This window comes from Antennarius striatus, chromosome 13, assembly GCF_040054535.1.
Source record: "Antennarius striatus isolate MH-2024 chromosome 13, ASM4005453v1, whole genome shotgun sequence".
Classification (NCBI taxonomy): Eukaryota; Metazoa; Chordata; class Actinopteri; order Lophiiformes; family Antennariidae; genus Antennarius; species Antennarius striatus.
In genome coordinates this window covers 11455492-11474301 of record NC_090788.1, presented here as the reverse complement: position 1 = coordinate 11474301, position 18810 = coordinate 11455492, and the positions used below count along the sequence as shown (strand labels likewise).

At 42.8% G+C, this 18810-nt stretch overlaps 1 protein-coding gene across 6 annotated transcripts in view; it reads left to right on the top strand.

Annotated features, from left to right (window-relative positions):
* The first annotated feature begins 697 nt into the window (after nucleotides 1–697).
* trim37 (tripartite motif containing 37) overlaps nucleotides 698–18810 on the top strand; it is a 45187-nt gene continuing 27074 nt past the window's right edge. For 5 of the 6 annotated variants that reach the window (XM_068331313.1, XM_068331311.1, XM_068331312.1 and 2 more), the window contains exons 1-11: nucleotides 698–944; nucleotides 2281–2342; nucleotides 4148–4249; nucleotides 4520–4560; nucleotides 4843–4959; nucleotides 8299–8386; nucleotides 10487–10609; nucleotides 15734–15857; nucleotides 17245–17312; nucleotides 17723–17847; nucleotides 18444–18494. In XM_068331313.1, the coding sequence (XP_068187414.1) occupies nucleotides 2322–2342; nucleotides 4148–4249; nucleotides 4520–4560; nucleotides 4843–4959; nucleotides 8299–8386; nucleotides 10487–10609; nucleotides 15734–15857; nucleotides 17245–17312; nucleotides 17723–17847; nucleotides 18444–18494 (860 nt within the window). In that variant the 5' untranslated portion in view covers nucleotides 698–944; nucleotides 2281–2321. Of the gene's footprint in view, nucleotides 945–2280; nucleotides 2343–4147; nucleotides 4250–4519; nucleotides 4561–4842; nucleotides 4960–8298; nucleotides 8387–10486; nucleotides 10610–10953; nucleotides 11085–15733; nucleotides 15858–17244; nucleotides 17313–17722; nucleotides 17848–18443; nucleotides 18495–18810 lie in introns of those variants that run through there. The other variant, XM_068331314.1, reaches the window with a different exon arrangement.

Here is an 18810-nt window from a genome sequence, read left to right as displayed (position 1 = left end):
ACTTCTTTGCATGCCTAATCTGTGCAACGGTCCCTTCCACAATCTCAATCCACCACTAAGTTTCTGGCATTCCTAAAGAACATTTTGAATACAAATTTGACCCACATTATGGACGGCAATTTTCACCCATTAACAAGTTCTCTTATTCAGTTATCCATTTGAGTGGCTTGGTTGCGCAGTTGGTACTGCTGCCTCACAGCTAGATTCGATTACACTCTGCGTGCATTTTGTATGTTCTCCCTATGTCTGTGTGGGTTCTCTCTAGGTTCTCTGGCCTCCTCCCACCTCCAAAAACATAGTTTAAAAAAAAACCCCCAACATAGTTTAGGTGAATTGGTCACTCCAAATTGTATGCAGGTGCGAATGTGTGTGTAACTGGTTGTTTTTCTTTCATGAGCCCCTGCAATGTGCTGGCTACGCATTTGGGGTTTGCCCCACTTCTAGCTTGTAGTAAGCTAGGACAGACTCCAGCAATACAACCCGCAAGATGGAAAAGTGGCTTAAAAATGGATGGATGATGGATGGATTGATGGATGATCTATTTTGTATTTTTCCAGCAGCATTTCAGCTCTGTACGGTGAGTTCACAGTGTCAACCACGAGGCGCTACTCAGATTCGTGTTGCTTGAAGAACGCAAAACGTTAAAATCAAGCGAAGAAGAAATGAAGCCATCTGATTGGTGATTGCAAGGGGACAGACTACAAAGCTACAAAGCATACGCTACCGCTACATATTTAATTTAGGACATAACAGCGTTTCACGTCATCCTTTTAGAGGCTTAGTGAACCTTCTGCCTTTGCGCGGTGACTCTTCGATGTTTAAACACCCACGCTGGTCTCTGGAAACCGCCGAGAGATCGCCTGCTGGCACTGGAAGAAACGATGTAGGATAGTTCTCCTACTGGGTTGTCAGGTGTGACAGACGAGACTGAGCCTCTGGTGGAGGTAGGTTAGCCACCCTGATGGGCTTCGGTGCTAGCTAGCTTGTTGGCCAGCCTGACAATGCTTTTACAATAGCAGCGGATATCTCGTTAAGCCCCTAAATTGACATGAATCTGCGTGGCGCTGCAACCAATGACCACTCGGCTACGGCTGTCCTCGGACAGGTTATCTGGCAGAGCGTCCGTGGGAGCGTGGCCTTGTGTTCTGGATTGTAGCGAGACACTGACCGTAAGCCACGAAGTAACTGATGATTGAAGCTTTTGACGGGAAAAACCGTATTTTGAAGTTTTAATGTTGTGTCACGAGGGACCGCGCAGGTGCTTTAGCTATTTAAGGCTATGTTTCTAAGAATCTAAAATTTTCTGACGTTACTAATAACCTGGTTTGTGCAGCATCTAAAGATAGATAGATAGATACTTTATTAATCCCGGAGGAAATTGTATATATCCACTGCTCAGGCATTACATAACAAATAATACTGGATAAACACCAGGAGAAAAAGAAACACTGACATCACAGGACATACCACAAGACATACATTACACTAACAGACACATGCAGCACTAACAGGACTTATATACTAAACTATAACTAAAATATAAACAGTATAAAATTAAAATATAAACAGTATAAAATTTAAAAAATATTAGTATTAAAATATAAACAGTATAAAATTAAATTTAAATTAAATTAAATCCATTCAACCCCGTGCTGACCTCGCCACCTCCCCCCCGCTCCTCCTGAGAGAGTTATTGTACCCCCTGATGGCACGGGGCACGAAGGAGGACCTCAGCCTCTCTGTGGAGGCGCTGTGTGACAGCAGTCTGCCGCTGAAGGTGCTTCTCTGCTGGGAGAAGGTGGTGTGTAGGGGGTGCCTGGTCATCATACAATAAGGGAAGAGTAATATTGGTAAATGTAACATACATACTTTTAGAAAGACTGACAGTCAAAGTTATTTGAGACATTTAAAACATGAACATGTATGTGGACCACACTTCAGTGTCTCCACAGGATGAAGCCGGTTAAGATTTAAGGTGGTGTGTAAAAATGTATATTTTTAAAAATATTTTCCACATTGAATACCTGCATGACTGCATGAAATGAATTTGAATATATGACAATGCAGCGAGGGTTCAATGCCTTGCTTCAAGGGCACCTTGACGGTGTGCAGGAAGTGAACTAGCGCTTTAGCTAGCAAGCAGGCTAACATTCAGTATCACTGTTGTGTTGTTTTGGCTCTCTGGTCCTTCACACATTGTTTATAAATGCAGATGAATCGGTGGCTATGAGATGAATTAGAAATCTAAGTTTCCAAATAAACTGTTGCTTTTCATTTTAGACACCTGTTTTTTGTGAAACAAAGAACTCAAACTGGCTGAAATGGATGAACAAAGTGTTGAGGTGAGTATCATACACACTATGTCCAGACAGGCTACCAACAGCTGCTGGGCTGTTGGTAGCTAGGAACAGGGATGTCAAAGGTTACAGACTTTTTTGTGGACAGCTCATCTCATGATTTAAGCCCACTGCGTCCCACCGTAGTCTACCTCTGATTAGCTACTTTCTCTTCATAATGGTTTTCATATAGTCCAGCTTTCATTGAGGCACAAAGCAAGAAATTGTCATCATGCCCAACGAATCTTGTGGTAAGGTATCAAAATCGGTTCCAAACTGTTCTCATGGAATGGAGTCATCATACAATAAGGGAAGAGTAATATTAGTAAATGTAACATACATACTTTTATAAATATGTCTAATATCTAAATATGTGTCATGAATAACAAAATCCACCCATCCATCGAATGGATGGAAGGATTTTGTGTTTTAACACATATTTTTCTTACAAAAACGGATAAAAGTATGTATGTTACATTTACTAATATTATACTCTTCCCTTATTGTATGATGAATCCGTTCCATGAGTCATATTAGAAGAATGTAATATTCTTAAATGTAACATACATACAACACAAAATCAAAATTCTTCCAAGGGGGAGATTTTGAGTTTTAATCCTACTTTGTATCTCTTTGCACTTATAACTTAAAGCCACAAGATTTCATTATTCATAATCCTCCACCAATGGGAGGAACACTGACCCATGTTTACAAACCCGAACTAACAATGTGAAACTGCTATAAGGCTGAATTCCCTCCCTAGGAGGGAATTAATAGTTATATATAAAGTGCATCTGGATGTTCCAAGAAAGCTTCCGATATCTGCATAATCAAACACGGGCTGGATGGTCAAACAAAATATTTCCTGATTTCAAGAGAAATGCTTTAAAATAAAAGTTTATTAAGTTTCTAAAAGCTTTTTAGCAAAAGGAACCGTTTATTTTGAATTGTTTCACACAAGACTTGTTTTTGAGATGGCAGTCTACTTGTCTTTGTGTCCAGTGCTGGAATGTGTCTCATATAACTGCACAGATGACAGGGGTAATCGACTACGTAAATGCAAACAAAATCACAACACATACAAAAAGCATACAATACAAAACAACAATTTAGCATGTCCAAAAACTTCAGAAGCCAATAAACCACGTTTACAAGATGCCCACTGTACGTGCTGTCTAATGTACGTAACTTGGAATATTCCACAACAGTGACAGAATCCACATCCACATTAATGGTTTTTATAGAATCCACATTGGTCTGTCTACGTCCGGGTCTAATGGGCCTGGGGTTGATTTCATACCAGCATAGCACTTGGAACGGAGGACATCCTGTTCCAGTTTGCCTTCCCAGTTTGCCTTTGTCAGTCTGTGTCGACTTGCTGAAGGTAATTTTTCAAGCTGAGTGTCTTGACAGGAGAGTCACTGATGACCTGAACGTCCTAACCAAATGTCCACATACTGTATTTGAGTGGCTCTAGTTTAGAACCGTTCTGTCATTAAAATAATTTTGAAACCCGGTTTCAGCCGTAGTGGAGATTGAGAATTAAAGACAGACAACAATAAAGATGTGGCTTGTTTTTGGAAAGAGTTATATGAATACACAATAGTTGCATATTCTAATCTTGTTTGCACTTATTTTGATCTCTACAACATGTAAAACAGGTAACCAGCTTTGCAATAAACCCACTGATGTCAATGTTTTTTTGCTGTTTGCTGTTATTAGCATTTGGCTGACATGGTTCAGCATAGAGGTGATTTTTGTGATAGCTGTTGATGTCGAACGGATGTGAGCATCTTTATCCTGTCCTGCAGAGCATAGCCGAGGTGTTCCGCTGCTTCATCTGTATGGAGAAACTGAGGGATGCTCGTCTTTGCCCACACTGCTCAAAACTCTGCTGCTTTAGCTGCATAAGAGTAAGTCTATTCCTAGTAGGCATGGACCAGAAAATGATCACGAGCTGCATTATTATGTGTATGCAAAGCCTCTCTGTAATGTTACAGATAGGGTTCAAGATATATAATAAGTGTTCATTGATAGTTATTGTATGGTGTACGGAGGATTAAGATGGACTGTTTTTATACTAGCTGTGTGAACAGAAGCTCAACTTTTTGACAGTAGCAGCATTTTGACACTGATTGTGTTTAGATGAATTTGTCACCTAACTGGAGTGTGTTATTTGACAGCGGTGGTTGACAGAGCAGCGGGCCCAGTGTCCACACTGTCGGTAAATATTTGGCACATTTTTCTTCAGCTGAAGTTTACAAGACTCAAAATTGTTGACTCAAAAACGTTATGTCTGTAGTCTGTACACAGAATATATTGGAGAGTTGATGTAATGTGTCCAGTTTGAGCATTTTATTTAAATTTGTTTGAAAAGCGATGCAGAAGAATTGCAGTAAACGGGGAAAAATTAATTTCTTCCTGTCTTGCTTCAGTGAAATGGTTTTCATTGTGTTTCAGTGTGTGTCATGTCAGATTAGAATGTGTGTGTATTGTCAACTCTCAGAGCGGCACTCCAGCTGAGGGAGTTGGTCAACTGTCGCTGGGCTGAGGAGGTCACCCAGCAGCTGGACACCCTGCAGCTCTGCAGCCTCACCAAGAATGATGACAATGACAAGGACAAGTGAGAACCTCCTGCTCCTCCTCAAACCTCCGTTTGTTCTCTTCCTGGGTTCATTAATGAAGGATTTCTAGAAATCTCTAACTGTTATTTCCTAGTGCTGTCACTCTCACATTTAAGCTGTTGCTAACTGAATTCAGACTCGTGCCTTTACGGTTACTGATTTTATTATTGTAGTCAGCATACCTGCACCAATGACATTTACACAGGAGTGCATTTTCTCTGGTGCACGAGCACTTGATCATTGCAGAATTCCTTGGTTTGACTAGGTTTAAGGCAATAGCTTTAGCGAAAATGTGCTAGAGATTAAACAGACTTCATGCTATCAGTTTCTGACCTGCTTCTCCTCCATCTCCTGTCTTCACTGTGTTCATTACATCCTGCGAAGGGGATGTATTGTAATTGTTAGTGTTTCTGTGTCCATCCGTCCATTCGTCCAACAAATATCTTCACAACCGTTGCAGATAGAAAGATGAAAGAAAAAGCACATTACTTGGGCGGCAAAGGGGATGAAAATGAGATGATGACCTTGACTTTAAAAAAACTAGGTCAAGATCAAATTTCAACTTTTTTAACCTCAGGAACCGGATAAGATTGAAAAACGAGGGAGAAAGCTCATGTAAGACCAAAAATCAAAGCACTAGCTATGATCTATGGAAATGCGCAGAGATATTTTTGCACATACACATGTGGACAAAATTGTTGGTACCCCACTGTTAATGATAGAAAAATCCACAATGGGTATTAAACACTTGATACTTACAAAATTAACAAATGACTGATTTTGATTGTTTAATTTTCAATAACATTTTATTGAAAATTTAACAATCAAATCAGTCATCATTTTTAATTGTTCAACATAATTTAAAAAAAAACCTACTGCAACAGGCTTGGACAAAAATGATGGTACCTCTGTATAAGATTGAAAAAAAATTGACCAGAGGGACAAGAATAACTCGGGTGTGTCCTGTAATTGGCATCACATGTGTGTTGAATTTCATAAGTAGTCAGTCTGCCTATTTAAAGGATGATAAATAGTCACTGTGCTGTTTGGTGACATGGTGTGTACCGCACTGAACATGGACAGCAGAAAGCAAAGGAGAGTTGTCTCAGGAGCTTAGAAAGAAAATTATAGACTAGCATGTAAAAGGTAAAGGCTATAAGACAATCTCTAAGCAGCTTGATGTCCCTGTGACAACAGTGGCACATATTATTCAAAAGTTTAAGACCCACGGGACTCTAGCCAATCTTCCTGGATGTGGCCGCAAGAGGAAAATTGACAATAAATTGAAGACACCGATAGTTGGAAAGGTATCCAAAGAGCCCAGAACAGCCTCCAAAGAAATTAAAGATGAACTCCAAGGCCAAGGTACATCAGTTTCAGATCGCACTATTCATCTTTGTTTGAGCCAAAGTGGACTCCGTGGGAGACAACCAAGGAGGACACCACTGTTGAAAGACAATCATAACAAGCCACAAAGCTTCTGGGAGAGTGTTCTTTTTACAGACGAGACAAAATTGGAGCTTTTTGGTAAGGCACATCAACTATATTCACAGATGAGAAAATCAAGCATATGAAGAACACTGTCCCTACTGGAATCAAGAGGAGGTTTGGTTAAGCTCTGGGGCTGCTTCGCTGCATCTGGCACAGGGTGTCTTGAATTTGTGAAAGGTACAGTGAAATCTCAAGACTAGCAAGGCATTATGGAGAGAAATGTCCTGCCTAGTGTCAGAAAGCTTGGTCTGTCGCAGATCATGGGTCTTCGAACAGGATAACAACCTCCAACACACAGCTAAAAACCCCAAAGAATGGCTTAGAGAAAAGCATTGGACTATTCTGAAGTGGCCGTCTATGAGCCTAGATCTAAATCCTATTGAGCATCTGTGGAAAGAGCTGAAACATGCCATCTGGAGAAGACACCCTTCAAACCTGAGACAGCTGGAGGAGTATGCTCATGAGGAGTGGGTCAAAATACCTGTTGAGAGGTGCAGAGGTCTCCTTGAAAGCTACAGAAATCATTTAATTGCAGTGATTGCCTCAAAAGGTTGTGCAACAAAATATGGAGTTATGGGTACCATCATTTTTGTCCAGGCCTATTTAATTTATTTTTTTTTTTTTACATTTGTTGAACGACAAATTCAAAGTAATGTCTGATTTTGATTGTTTAACTTTCAATAAACTTGTATTTATTGTTACTTTGGTAAGTTTCAAGAGATTTTGGTGACCATTGTGGGTTGTTTTTTTATTAAGAGGGGTACCAACAATTTTGTCCACTTATGTGCCTCAGGAAGTGGATAAGGTAGACAGATGAAACAAAAGGCGTTATATTCAGGGAGGCAAGGGGATAAAAACTAGATCACAACCTTGACCTTGAAAAACTAGGTCACGGTCACATTTTCACTTTTATACCTTTTTTAGGTACACATCTCAACCTCATGACACAGAATGCACCAGTTACATGTTGGATGAAAGTAATTAATTTGGGTTTGACCTGAATTTGAATTCATTGTGGATGAAAGTAGGTCAGGATAAAATTTTGGATTCAGGGGTGTCGTGGGTGCAGTCTGTGAAAGCCATTGTAAAACTGATTAATATACAGTAACTGCGTGGGAATATAAAAAGCCAGCATTTTGAATTACAGTAATCCCTCATGCATTCGGGCATCAACACACGAGATTTCACCTCTTCACGGATTTTTAGTAGGTAGCCACGTGATACTGTACGCGCATTCTATTGGCAGATGGCATCCGGAAGTGTGCCATGTTCCTTGAGTCTCTGAACGCAGCGCACTTCTGTGAGACACAAAAGTGCTTTAAACATCCAAGAGTGTGGGAAAAGGTAATACAGATAGAAGGTGGTTTAATGTCAGTATGGATAGGGTTCATAAACGTTTAAATTACCGTATATAATAAGCTGAATCGTCGCTATATCGCAGAATTCGTTATTCGCGTGTGGTTCCTGGAATGCATAAAGTGAGTAAAGAGGGCGCACTGTATAGCAAGTTTATAGAAGGCTCCAGCCTACAGGTTAGCCTTCGTCTGAAGGACCATGCTCACCTGGGTTTGATCATCACATCTCAGACCGCCTGACAGAAGTCATGTTCTTTAGGGGCCCTACAGGCGTGTGCTTCAGATTTGTTTTCAATTATCTTATTTGTACATTTGTAAACATTTATGTAGTTTAAAAATGTTTCCCTAAACCTAATTACGATAGACTCCATGGTTTCCACCCATTTACAGTTTGAGTTTTCCCGGTGACTGGAATCAAATCTTTGAGAATGTCAAAGATTTAAAAGCTTGTTTTGTTCTGTTGGTGTTCTGTCATCGGATATTCCTTTTTAGATGTGAGAACCATCATGAGAAGCTGAGCGTGTTCTGTTGGACCTGTAAGAAATGCATCTGTCACCAGTGTGCCCTGTGGGGAGGAATGGTAATATTTTGCAAATTTTTGAATTAGTTTGTATGTAAAACAGCCAAAATCATTTTTCAGTGCATTAACTCATTGGCTGCCAGAGCTTTGTAGCAATTGATCCCTTTTAGATAGATATATACTTTATTAATCCCGGAAGAAATTGCACATATCCACTGCTCAGGCGTTACATAATGAATAAATACTGGGAAAACTCCAGGAAAAAATAAACAGTGACATCACAGTACATACCACAAGACATACACTACACTAACAGACACATGAAACAGGACGTATATTAAACTATAAAATATAAACAGGATAAAATTAAATTATAAACGGTGTCACCACAGAGTCTAGGCTCAGCCTGACCACTGAGCCCGCTCTGCAGATGAGTCTGTTAAGATGGTCCATATCTTCCTGGCCCCGCCACCCCAACACACAATGGCATATGACAGCACACTGGAAACTACAGACTGGTAGAACATGAGAAGGAACTTAGGACAGTTGTTGGAGGCCAGCCTCCTCAGGAAGTACATCCTGCTCTGCCCCTTCTTGTACACACAGTCCGAATTGAGTGACCAATCCAGTTTGCTGTCTAGCTTCAGTCCCAGCTACTTAGTTTCCTACCACCTCCACCTCACTGCCCTTGATGATCACTGGCTGTAGAGAGGGAGGTGCCCGCCGGAAATCCAGCACCATCTCCGTCGTTCTGGAGACGTTTAGTTGGAGCTGGTACTGCTGGCACCACTCCACAAAGTCTGCCACCAATGCCCTGTGCTCCCCCTCATCACCCTCCCGGATATGTGCCACAATCGCATTGTCATCACAGTACTTCTTTATGTGGCATGTATCCGAGTTGTGCTTGAAGTCCGGTGTGTAGAGGGTGAAGAGAATGGGGGAGAGCACGGTCCCCTGTGGCACCCCCGTGGTGCTGGTGTCCATAGAAGACAAACGGTCCCCCATACGGACGTACTGGGGTCTGTCCGTTAGGTAGTTCATGATCCAGTTCACAAGGTAGGGGTTCACTGCCATGGAGGTCAGTTTATCCTACAGGAGCCGGGGCTGGATGATGTTGAAGGTGCTCGAAAAGTCAAAGAAGAGCACCCTGACGGCACAGCCTCCGGTGTCCAGGTAGGAGAGCACACGGTGGAGGAGGTACAAGACCGTGTCGTCAACCCCAACCTTGGCCTGATGGGCGAACTGGAGAGGGTCCTTTGCACCCTGCACCCTCTGGACGCATGAGCTCCAGGACCAGTCGCTCTAGGGTCTTCATTATGTGGTAGGTAAGACCGACTGGTCGGTGGTCGTTGAGCTCAGTAGGGCGTCCTTTTTGAAGAAGTATACTTATCCCGCGAGGGGAAATTACATGGTCACTTAGGTTAGTGTTTTTAACAGTATACAGGCCCCCTGAACACAACACACAAGGGCGCCTGTAAGCATGCAGTTAATACATACACATCAAATTACACACATTAGGAGGCAGAGTGACGGGCAGCGGCTTCTGGAACGCGCCCCAATTGAGCAGCTTGTAGGGGGACGGCGCCTTGCTCAAGGGCGCCTCTGCAGTGGCTGGGAGGTGAGCTGACACCTCCCACTGTCAGCTCACACTCCTTGTGACATCATGGCGGGAGTGGCATTCGATCCACTGATGGCTGGGGCGGTCTATCTACGAGACATCTGCTCTACCGCTGCCGCCCCTTTTGGCGGACTTTGTCCGATGCTCCGGACATTTACTGGTGTTTTCTTTCTGTTCTTGACCGATCGCAAGATGCTTCACTCATGGGTACACGCTGACATACGCAAACTTTGTTGCACGTAAGCTGCCGCAATGTCTGTCGATTTGCATTACGCTAAAGTCCATAATTAGAAGCCTGAAATCACTGAAAAGCTCCCCAAAGACTGTCCCCCAGCCCTCCCCAACTGTTGATGTCTGTAGACATTGGCAGCCGGTGAGTTAAAGCATGTTGCAACTGCTCTTATTTTAGTAACTTTTGTATTAACTGACTGTCATGGAAGATCATAAAAAAACTTACTTCCTAATGGCCAAGCTGATGTCTTCATATCTCTTTGAATTTGTAGAGACTAAAATGAATGACTGATTGATGTTGTTGATTCCAGCATGGAGGTCACACCTTCAAGCCTCTGGTGGAGATCTACGAGCAGCATGTGACCAAAGTAAAGGAGGAGGTGGCAAAGCTTCGACGACGCCTAATGGAGCTTATCAGCCTGGTCCAGGAAGTGGTAAGGACTGTTTTGCTTTCATCAAGAATTGCCAAGATCCATTAAAGGGACAGTAAAGTTAATTTTAAGTGACATATATGTTGTTCATTGTTATGAAAAATAGAAAAAAAATAAATTTTATGTGTAGCATCTTCCCTTTGGTCAGAAAAGCTTAAAATCTGCACCGCAGCAGCTTCAGCATTCTGTGGTCACGTGGGCGTCATACGTCACTGACGCCCAATATAGCTTGGCAGCCATAAGAAACAGTGCAATCCACGTCGCGATTAACTCCAAAAATATCATGGTTACCTGCGCAGTGAACGGTTGTGTCAACAGAATATCAAGAAGACACAAAGAGAAGAACCTATCCTTTAGAATACCTTCTGGGAAGCTAGGAAGGAGATGGAGAGCACGGATAAACTGGGTCAATAGGACCAATGATCCGAGGATCTGTCATGAGCAGTTTACCTCGGAGGATTTCCAAAGAGATTTGAAGGTAAGATTGTTTTTGGACAACCCATAGTATTGTGAATGCCCAAGGTTTAGTGGATAATTAATGTCTGGAGCTACTGGAGATATTGTATAAATGTTTTTATGACCGGATTATCGCACGATTATGGCACTCGCGAAATTTAAACAAAAGTAATTGGTCATTTTACTGAGATCTGTGACACTGAAATAAAACATACAAAAACAGCATGTCAGGCCCTGATCCTATTACATTCTTAAATACAAGACATATTTACAGTGGGTACGGAAAGTATTCAGACCCCTTTAAATTTCTCACTTTGTTTCATTGCAGCCATTTGCTAAAATCAAAAAAGTTAATTTTATTTCTCATTAATGTACACTCAGCACCCCATCTTGACAGAAAAAAACAGAAATGTAGAATTTTCGCAAATTTATTAAAGAAAAACTGAAATATTGCATGGTCATAAGTATTCAGACCCTTTGCTGTGACACTCATATTTAACTCACATGCTGTCCATTTCTTCTGGTCCTCCTTGAGATGGTTGTACTCCTTCATTGCAGTCAAGCTGTGTTTAATTAAAATGTTTGGACTTGATTAGGAAAGGCACACACCTGTCTATATAAGACCTTACAGCTCACTATGCATGTCAAAGCAAGTGAGAATCATGAGGTCGTAGGAACTGCCCAAGGAGCTCAGACAGAATTGTGGCAAGGCACAGATCCGGTCAAGGTTACAAAAGAATTGCTGCAGCACTCAAGGTTCCTAATCCTCAAATGGAAGAAGTTTGGGACTACCAGAACTCTTCCTAGACCTGGCCATCCATCCAAACTGAGCAATCTTTGGAGAAGAGCCTTGGTGAGAGAGGTAAAGAAGAACCCAAAGATCACTGTGACTGAGCTCCAGAGATGCAGTAGGGAGATGGGAGAAAGTTCTATAAAGTCAACTATCACTGCAGCCCTCCACCAGTCAGGGCTTTATGGCAGAGTGGCCCGATGAAAGCCTCTCCTCAGTGCAAGACGTATGAAAGCCCACATAGTTTGCCAAAAAACACCTGAAGGATTCCCAGACTATGATAAACAAGATTCTCTGGTCTGATGAGACAAAGATTGAACTTTTTGGCATTAATTCTAAGCGGTATGTGTGGAGAAAACCAGGCACTGCTCATCACCTGCCTTATACAATCCCAACAGTGAAACATGGTGGTGGCAGCACCATGGGGGTGTTTTTCAGCTGCAGGGACAGGATGACTAGTTGCAATTGAAGGAAAGATGAATGAAGCCAATTAGACATATCCTGAAGAAAACCTCTTCCGGAGTGCTCAGGACCTCAGCCAGGGCCGAAGGTTCATCTTCCAACAAGACAATGACCCGAAGCACACCGCTAAGATAACAAAGGAGTGGCTTTGGAACAACTCTGTGACCATTCTTGACTGTGGCCCAGCCAGAACCCTGACCTAAACCCAATTGAGCATCTCTGGAGAGACCTGAAAATGGCTGTCCACCAACATTCACCATCCAACCTGATGGAACTGGAGAGGATCTACTAGGAAGAATGGCAGAGGATCCCCAAATCCAGGTGTGAAAAACTTCATCATTCCCAAGAAGACTCATGGCTGTACTGGATCAAAAGGGTGCTCCTACTCAATACTGAGCAAAGGGTCTGAATACTTATGACCATGTGATATTTCAGTTTTTCTTTTTTAATAAATTTGCGAAAATTTCTACATTTCTGTTTTTTTCTGTCAACATGGGGTGCTGAGTGTACATTAATGAGAAATAAATTGAACTTTTTTGATTGTAGCAAATGGCTGCAATGAAACAAAGAGGGAGAAATTTAATGGGGTCTGAATACTTTCTGTACCCACTGTATGTAAACTAGAGTTGTCATTAATTCAACACAGTCCACCAGTAACGAATGGTGGCTAGCTCAATTCTAACATAATATAGAAAATCCCATTGACAGGCTAGCGCGTTAGCATCAGTAGTGTGATTAACTTTTCCATACACGCAGTAAACCAAAACAGGACATTATAATTAGTTGGATATCTCTGTCAGAATGTGATTCAGATGAAGACACCTGGGATGAGTCGCTAGATGATATTTTTTGAGTTATTCGCATCATGGATTGCATTGTTTCTTACGGCTGCCAAGTAATCTTGGGCGCCAGTGATGTATGACGCCCACGTGACCACTGAATGTGGAAGCTGCTGCGGTACAGATTAGGCTTTTCTGACCAAAGTGATCATGCTACACATCCATCCATCCATCATCAACCGCTTATCTGGGGCCGGGTCGCGGGGGCAACAGTCTCAGCAGGGATGCCCATACTTTCCTCTCCCCAGACACCACCTCCAGCTCCTCCGGGGGGAGCCAGAGGCGTTCCCAGGCCAGCTGAGAGACATAGTTCCTCCAGCGTATCCTACGTCTTCCTCGAGGTCTCCTCCCGGTAGGACATGCCTGTACCACCTCCCCAGGGAGGCGTCCAGGAGGCATCCTGAATGGATGCCCGAGCCATCTCAGCTGGCTCCGCTCGAGGTGGAGGAGCAGCAGCTCTACTCCAAGCTCCTCCCTGGTGACTGAACTCCTCACCCTATCTTTAAGGGTGCGCCCAGTCACTCTATGGAGGAAACTCATTTCAGCCGCTTGTATCCGGGATCTTGTCCTTTCGGTCATGACCCAAAGCTCATGGCCATAGGTGAGAGTAGGAACGTAGATTGACCGGTAAATCCAGAGCGCCGTCTTACAACTCGGCTCCTTCACCACAACGGACCTATACAGCGACTGCATCACAGCAGAAGCTGCACCGATCCGTCTGTCAATCTCACGTTCCATCCTTCCCTTACTCGTGACAAGACCCCAAGGTACTTAAACTCATCGATTTGGGGTAAGGACTCTCCACCAACCTGAAGAGGGCACACCACTCTCCGGTCGAGAACCATGGCCTCGGATTTAGAGGTGCTGATCTTCATCCCACTCGCGTCACACTCGGCTGCAAACCATCCCAGTGCACGCTGAAGGTCCAGGTTTGATGAGGCCAACAGGACAACATCGTCTGCAAAAAGCAGAGATGAAGTCCTTTGGTTTCCAAACCGGACTCCCTCCAGACCCTCGCCTAGAAATTCTGTCCATAAAGATTATGAACAGAACCGTTGATAGAGGGCGGCCCTGCCGAAGTCCAACATGCACCTGGAACAGGTCTGACTTACTGCCGGCAATGTGAACCAAGCTCTGGCTTCGGTCATACAGGGACCAGACAGCCCTCAGCAAAGGGCCCTGGACCCAATACTCCCGAAGCACTCCCCACAAGATACCACAAGGGACACGATCAAATGCCTTCTCCAGGTCCACAAAACACATGTGGACTGGTTGGGCAAACTCTCATGAACCCTCGAGCACTCGATGGAGAGTGTAGAGCTGGTCCAGTGTTCCACGACCGGGACGAAAACCACATTGTTCCTCCTGAGTCCGTGGTTCGACTATTGGTCTAATCCTCCCCTCCAGTACCCTAGAATAGACTTTCCCTGGGAGGCTGAGGTGTGTGATCCCCTATAGTTTGAACACACCCTCCGGTCCCCCTTTATGAAAAGAGGGACCCAGCCCCGGTCTGCCAATCCAGAGGTACTGTCCCTGATTGCAATGCGATGTTAGAGACGTGTCAACCATGACAGTCCCTGCACATCCAGAGACTTGAGGTACTCACGGCAAATCTCATCCACCCCCGGTGCTTTGCCACTAAGGAGTTTGGCAACCACCTGTGTGACTTCAGCTTGGGTGATGGAGGAGTCCACCTGTAAGACCTCAGCCTCTGCGTCCTCTGTGTAAGACATGGCAGCAGGATTGAGGAGATCCTTGAAGTATTCTTTCCACCGACCGACAATATCCTCAGTTGAGGTCAGCAGCTCTCCGCCTCTACTGTTAAGTGTTGGCTGTGCACCACTTTCCCCTCCTGAGGCGCCAAATGGTTTGCCAGAATTTGTTCGAGGCTGACCGATAGTCTTCCTCCATGGCCTCCTCCCAGACCCGAGTTTTTGCCTCCGCGACTACTTCAGCAGCAGTACGCCTGGCCTGCCTGTACCCGTCAGCTGCCTCCGGAGTCCCACAATTCAACAAGACTTGTGATAGGACTCCTTCTTCAGCTTAATGGCATCAGTTTCTTCCAGTGTCCACCACCGGGTTCGGGGGTTACCGCTGCGACAGGCACCAGAGACCTTGCGACCACAGCTCTGAGCAGCCACTTTGACAATGGAGGCGGAGAACATAATGATGAGTGACTTATATGTCACTTAAAAGTAACTTTACTTTCCCTTTAAACGAAACTCGTACTTTTTCAAGGTGTGGTGACACAATGCTAAAGGAAATGTAAAACGGAGAAGAAACCCTAGTGATCTTTATCTCCAAAGCTTCATATTTAAAATTTTCACATATTAAAAAACTCGTAACATACAAATTGGTATTAGATCTAGAGTTAAGCAGTCATTCAACAACCACCTGACCTTCAGCATAGAAATATCAATAATAGACTAATATTGAGGATCTATGCTGGATGGTCAGTCAGTGTGGGTTCTGCTGACATCCACTAGATGGAACCAACTGCTGATATTTCAGTCTATAGCTAAAAATCTGCAGGTGTAGTTTTAAAATGGTGCTTGATGTTAATGTTATGTCACGGTTCAGGAAAGGAACGTGGAGGCTGTTAGGGGAGCGAAGGATGAGCGGGTCAGAGAGATCCGAAACGCTGTGGAAATGATGATCGCTCGTCTGGATAACCAGCTGAAGAACAAACTCATCACCCTCATGGGTAAGACCCCTGTTACAACTGTAGTTGTGCTTCAAAAGACAGTTTGAAAAGTCCAAGAGCACACTTCATGCAGTGACCCGTTAATTTACTCATCAGGTTATGCCACGGATGAATATTTTCATACCGGTGACTGTGGTATTTATATAAATATACTTTACATCCACAATTTTTGAGTCTTGTCATCCTACCCTTGTGCTCTGTTGACAGCACGATTAAAGGGACAGTCAACTCATTTCAAAGTGACATCTATTTTGTTTACCATGATGAAAAATAGAAGAATTTTTTTTGACATGTCTGGCCTCATCTCTGTGGTCAGAAAACCTTAAAATCTGCGCTACAACAGCTTCCGTATCCAGTGGTCACGTGGGGGTCATAAGTCATTGCCGACACATTAGTAAGGGCAGCCATTAGAGCACAGTGTGATCACTGAACCGATAAAGCCATGGTTACCTGTGAGGTGAATGGTTGTTCCAACACCACAAGCATTAGACACAAAGATAGGAACCTATCTTTCTTCAGAATACCTTCTGGAAAGCTTGGAAGGAAATGGAGAGCAAGGATAAAACAGTTAAAATGACCAAAGATCCGAGAATCTGCCATGAGCAACTTGATAATTTCCAAAGAGATTTGAAGGTCAGATCATTTTCGGACAACCCATAGTATTTATTCTGAATTCCCAAGGTTTAGTGGATACTCATGTCTGGAGCTACTGGAGATACTGTATAAATGTTATTCTGACCGTATTATCACGCGATTATGGCACTCGCGAAAAGTAAACAATATCAAGTGATGGACAGGTCATTTTACTGAGAAGATCTGTGACACTGAAATAAAACATACAAAAACAGCATGTCAGGCCCTGATCCTGAAACCTTTGTAAATACAAGACATATCAATATAAACTAGAGTTGTTATTAACTCCACCCAGTCCAACAGTAACGAATGGCGGTTAGCTCAATGCTAACATAATATAGAAAATCCCATTGACACACAGTAAACCAAAACGGGACATCATAACTAGTTCAATATCTGTCAGAATCTGATTCAGATGAAGCCACCTGTTATGAGTCGCTAGATGTCCAAACTGTCATCGTCCGCATGCACGGGGGTTAATTATACAGGATATTTCCACTACAGGTTGGTTCACAGGAACTCGTCCTCAATGTCTGATGATGATGATATGATTTTAGATGATATCTAGGCTGACATTCAGCACAAGCACACTGTCTGATCTGCATTAGAGCACTGTAGGTGACGGCAGCCGCTCCGCAGCAGTCTTTTCTTTTGCTTGTTTTAGTTAATTTCCCTGACGGAACCTCTTTAAGGGATCAATAAAGTTCTATGCTACGCGCTCTACTAAAAATAGAAATGTGTTCTTCCCTATCAGGCCAGAAGACGTCCTTGACCCAGGAGACAGAATTGCTGGAGTCTCTCCTTCAGGAAGTAGAGCATCAGGTTGGTCTGCTCAAATCCTTCATTGATGTAACTGCACTGTTTGTGGCATCAAAGTCACCATTTCCCAGTTCTACAAGTGTGGGCTGTCCCAGTGATACAAAAAAGATGACCCCTCCCTTTTCTCTCGGCTGACAACGAATACTAACCACACCCCAACAGATATATTTTCGAGCTGATACCAGTGTCTTTGATAGGAGGTGACTAGAATATTTTCCTGAAGAAAGCTGAATTATTTGAATACTGATGTGTCCACTGGAGTATTATAAACCACTACACAGTAGAATTTGCATAGATTTGAATAGTTTATTGGTGCAAATCTTCTTCAGTGAATGGGAGCCACATGTATTTTCCTGACCAAAACTGTGTTGGCAGTCACATCATAATATTTGGGTTGTTTGTCTGTTGAGCAGCTTCATTCATGCAGTAAGAGTGAACTGATCTCCAAGAGCCCCGAGATCCTGCTCATGTTCCAGCAGGTCCATCGGAAACCAATGCAGTCCTTTGTAACAACGCCGGTCCCTCCAGACTTTACCAGGTGATCTGCTCAGCTTTATGAAAATGTCAAGTTATCAATCAATCAACCTTTATTTGTATAGCGCTTAATCACATCAGCAAGTTAAATCTGCTTAGGCCTGCATGTCACTGATCATTTATTGATTTTATTGTATAAGCAATTTCTTCATTAGAAAGCCTTAAAATAGACCAAGATAATTAAGAGGAAGAACAAAGAATAAATGTTTGGATTTGAAAAGTTGGGAATTGAATGAGTGAATCAACACATTGATCTCTGATTTGATTGGTCAAACACAGAATTTTTAGCAAAAATCTTTTTCATTAATCTTTGGATTTTGGAGGTAGAAAGTTTCCAGTAGATAAGCAGTGAGCAGCATATTTCCCTCATCTGAGTTGCTGAAAGATGAATATTTATTCCACAAATTCACAAATGTCAATTTTAACAAACCAGAACATAAATTTTCAAGTAATATTCTTCGTGCATCTTTTTACATTTATCCACGGATAATAGAACAGGAACTTCTTTGAGTATTTATGCTGAAGTGTTTGTGTGTTAACTGATTATACAGACAAAGCTGTCTGCAAACTTGTGTCTGATAATCCTTCTTCTGCCATCAGTGAGCTGGTTCCTGCCTACGACTCCAGCACGTTGGTTCTGGTCAACTTCAGGTAAATCCCTTTGGTTACATTTAATCCAAAATGACTTCTGTGTTGTTTACTGTTAAACATGGTTACATTTAACTGATTTTATTTGAAGTGGACACCTTTGTGTAAGTTGTTGGTGACTTTTCATTTGTCTGGCCATTTGACACTGCTGTGGACCCTTTTTGATATGGTCAGACAACATTTGTATTTACCAATGTGGTATAAAGCATACCCCACCAATATAGCCATCAATTTGGTTGGTTTTGGTCTCTCAGTCATTATCAAAAGAGTAACGAGAGGGGCTTGATTAAACTTAAACTGTCATCACCAAAAACACTGT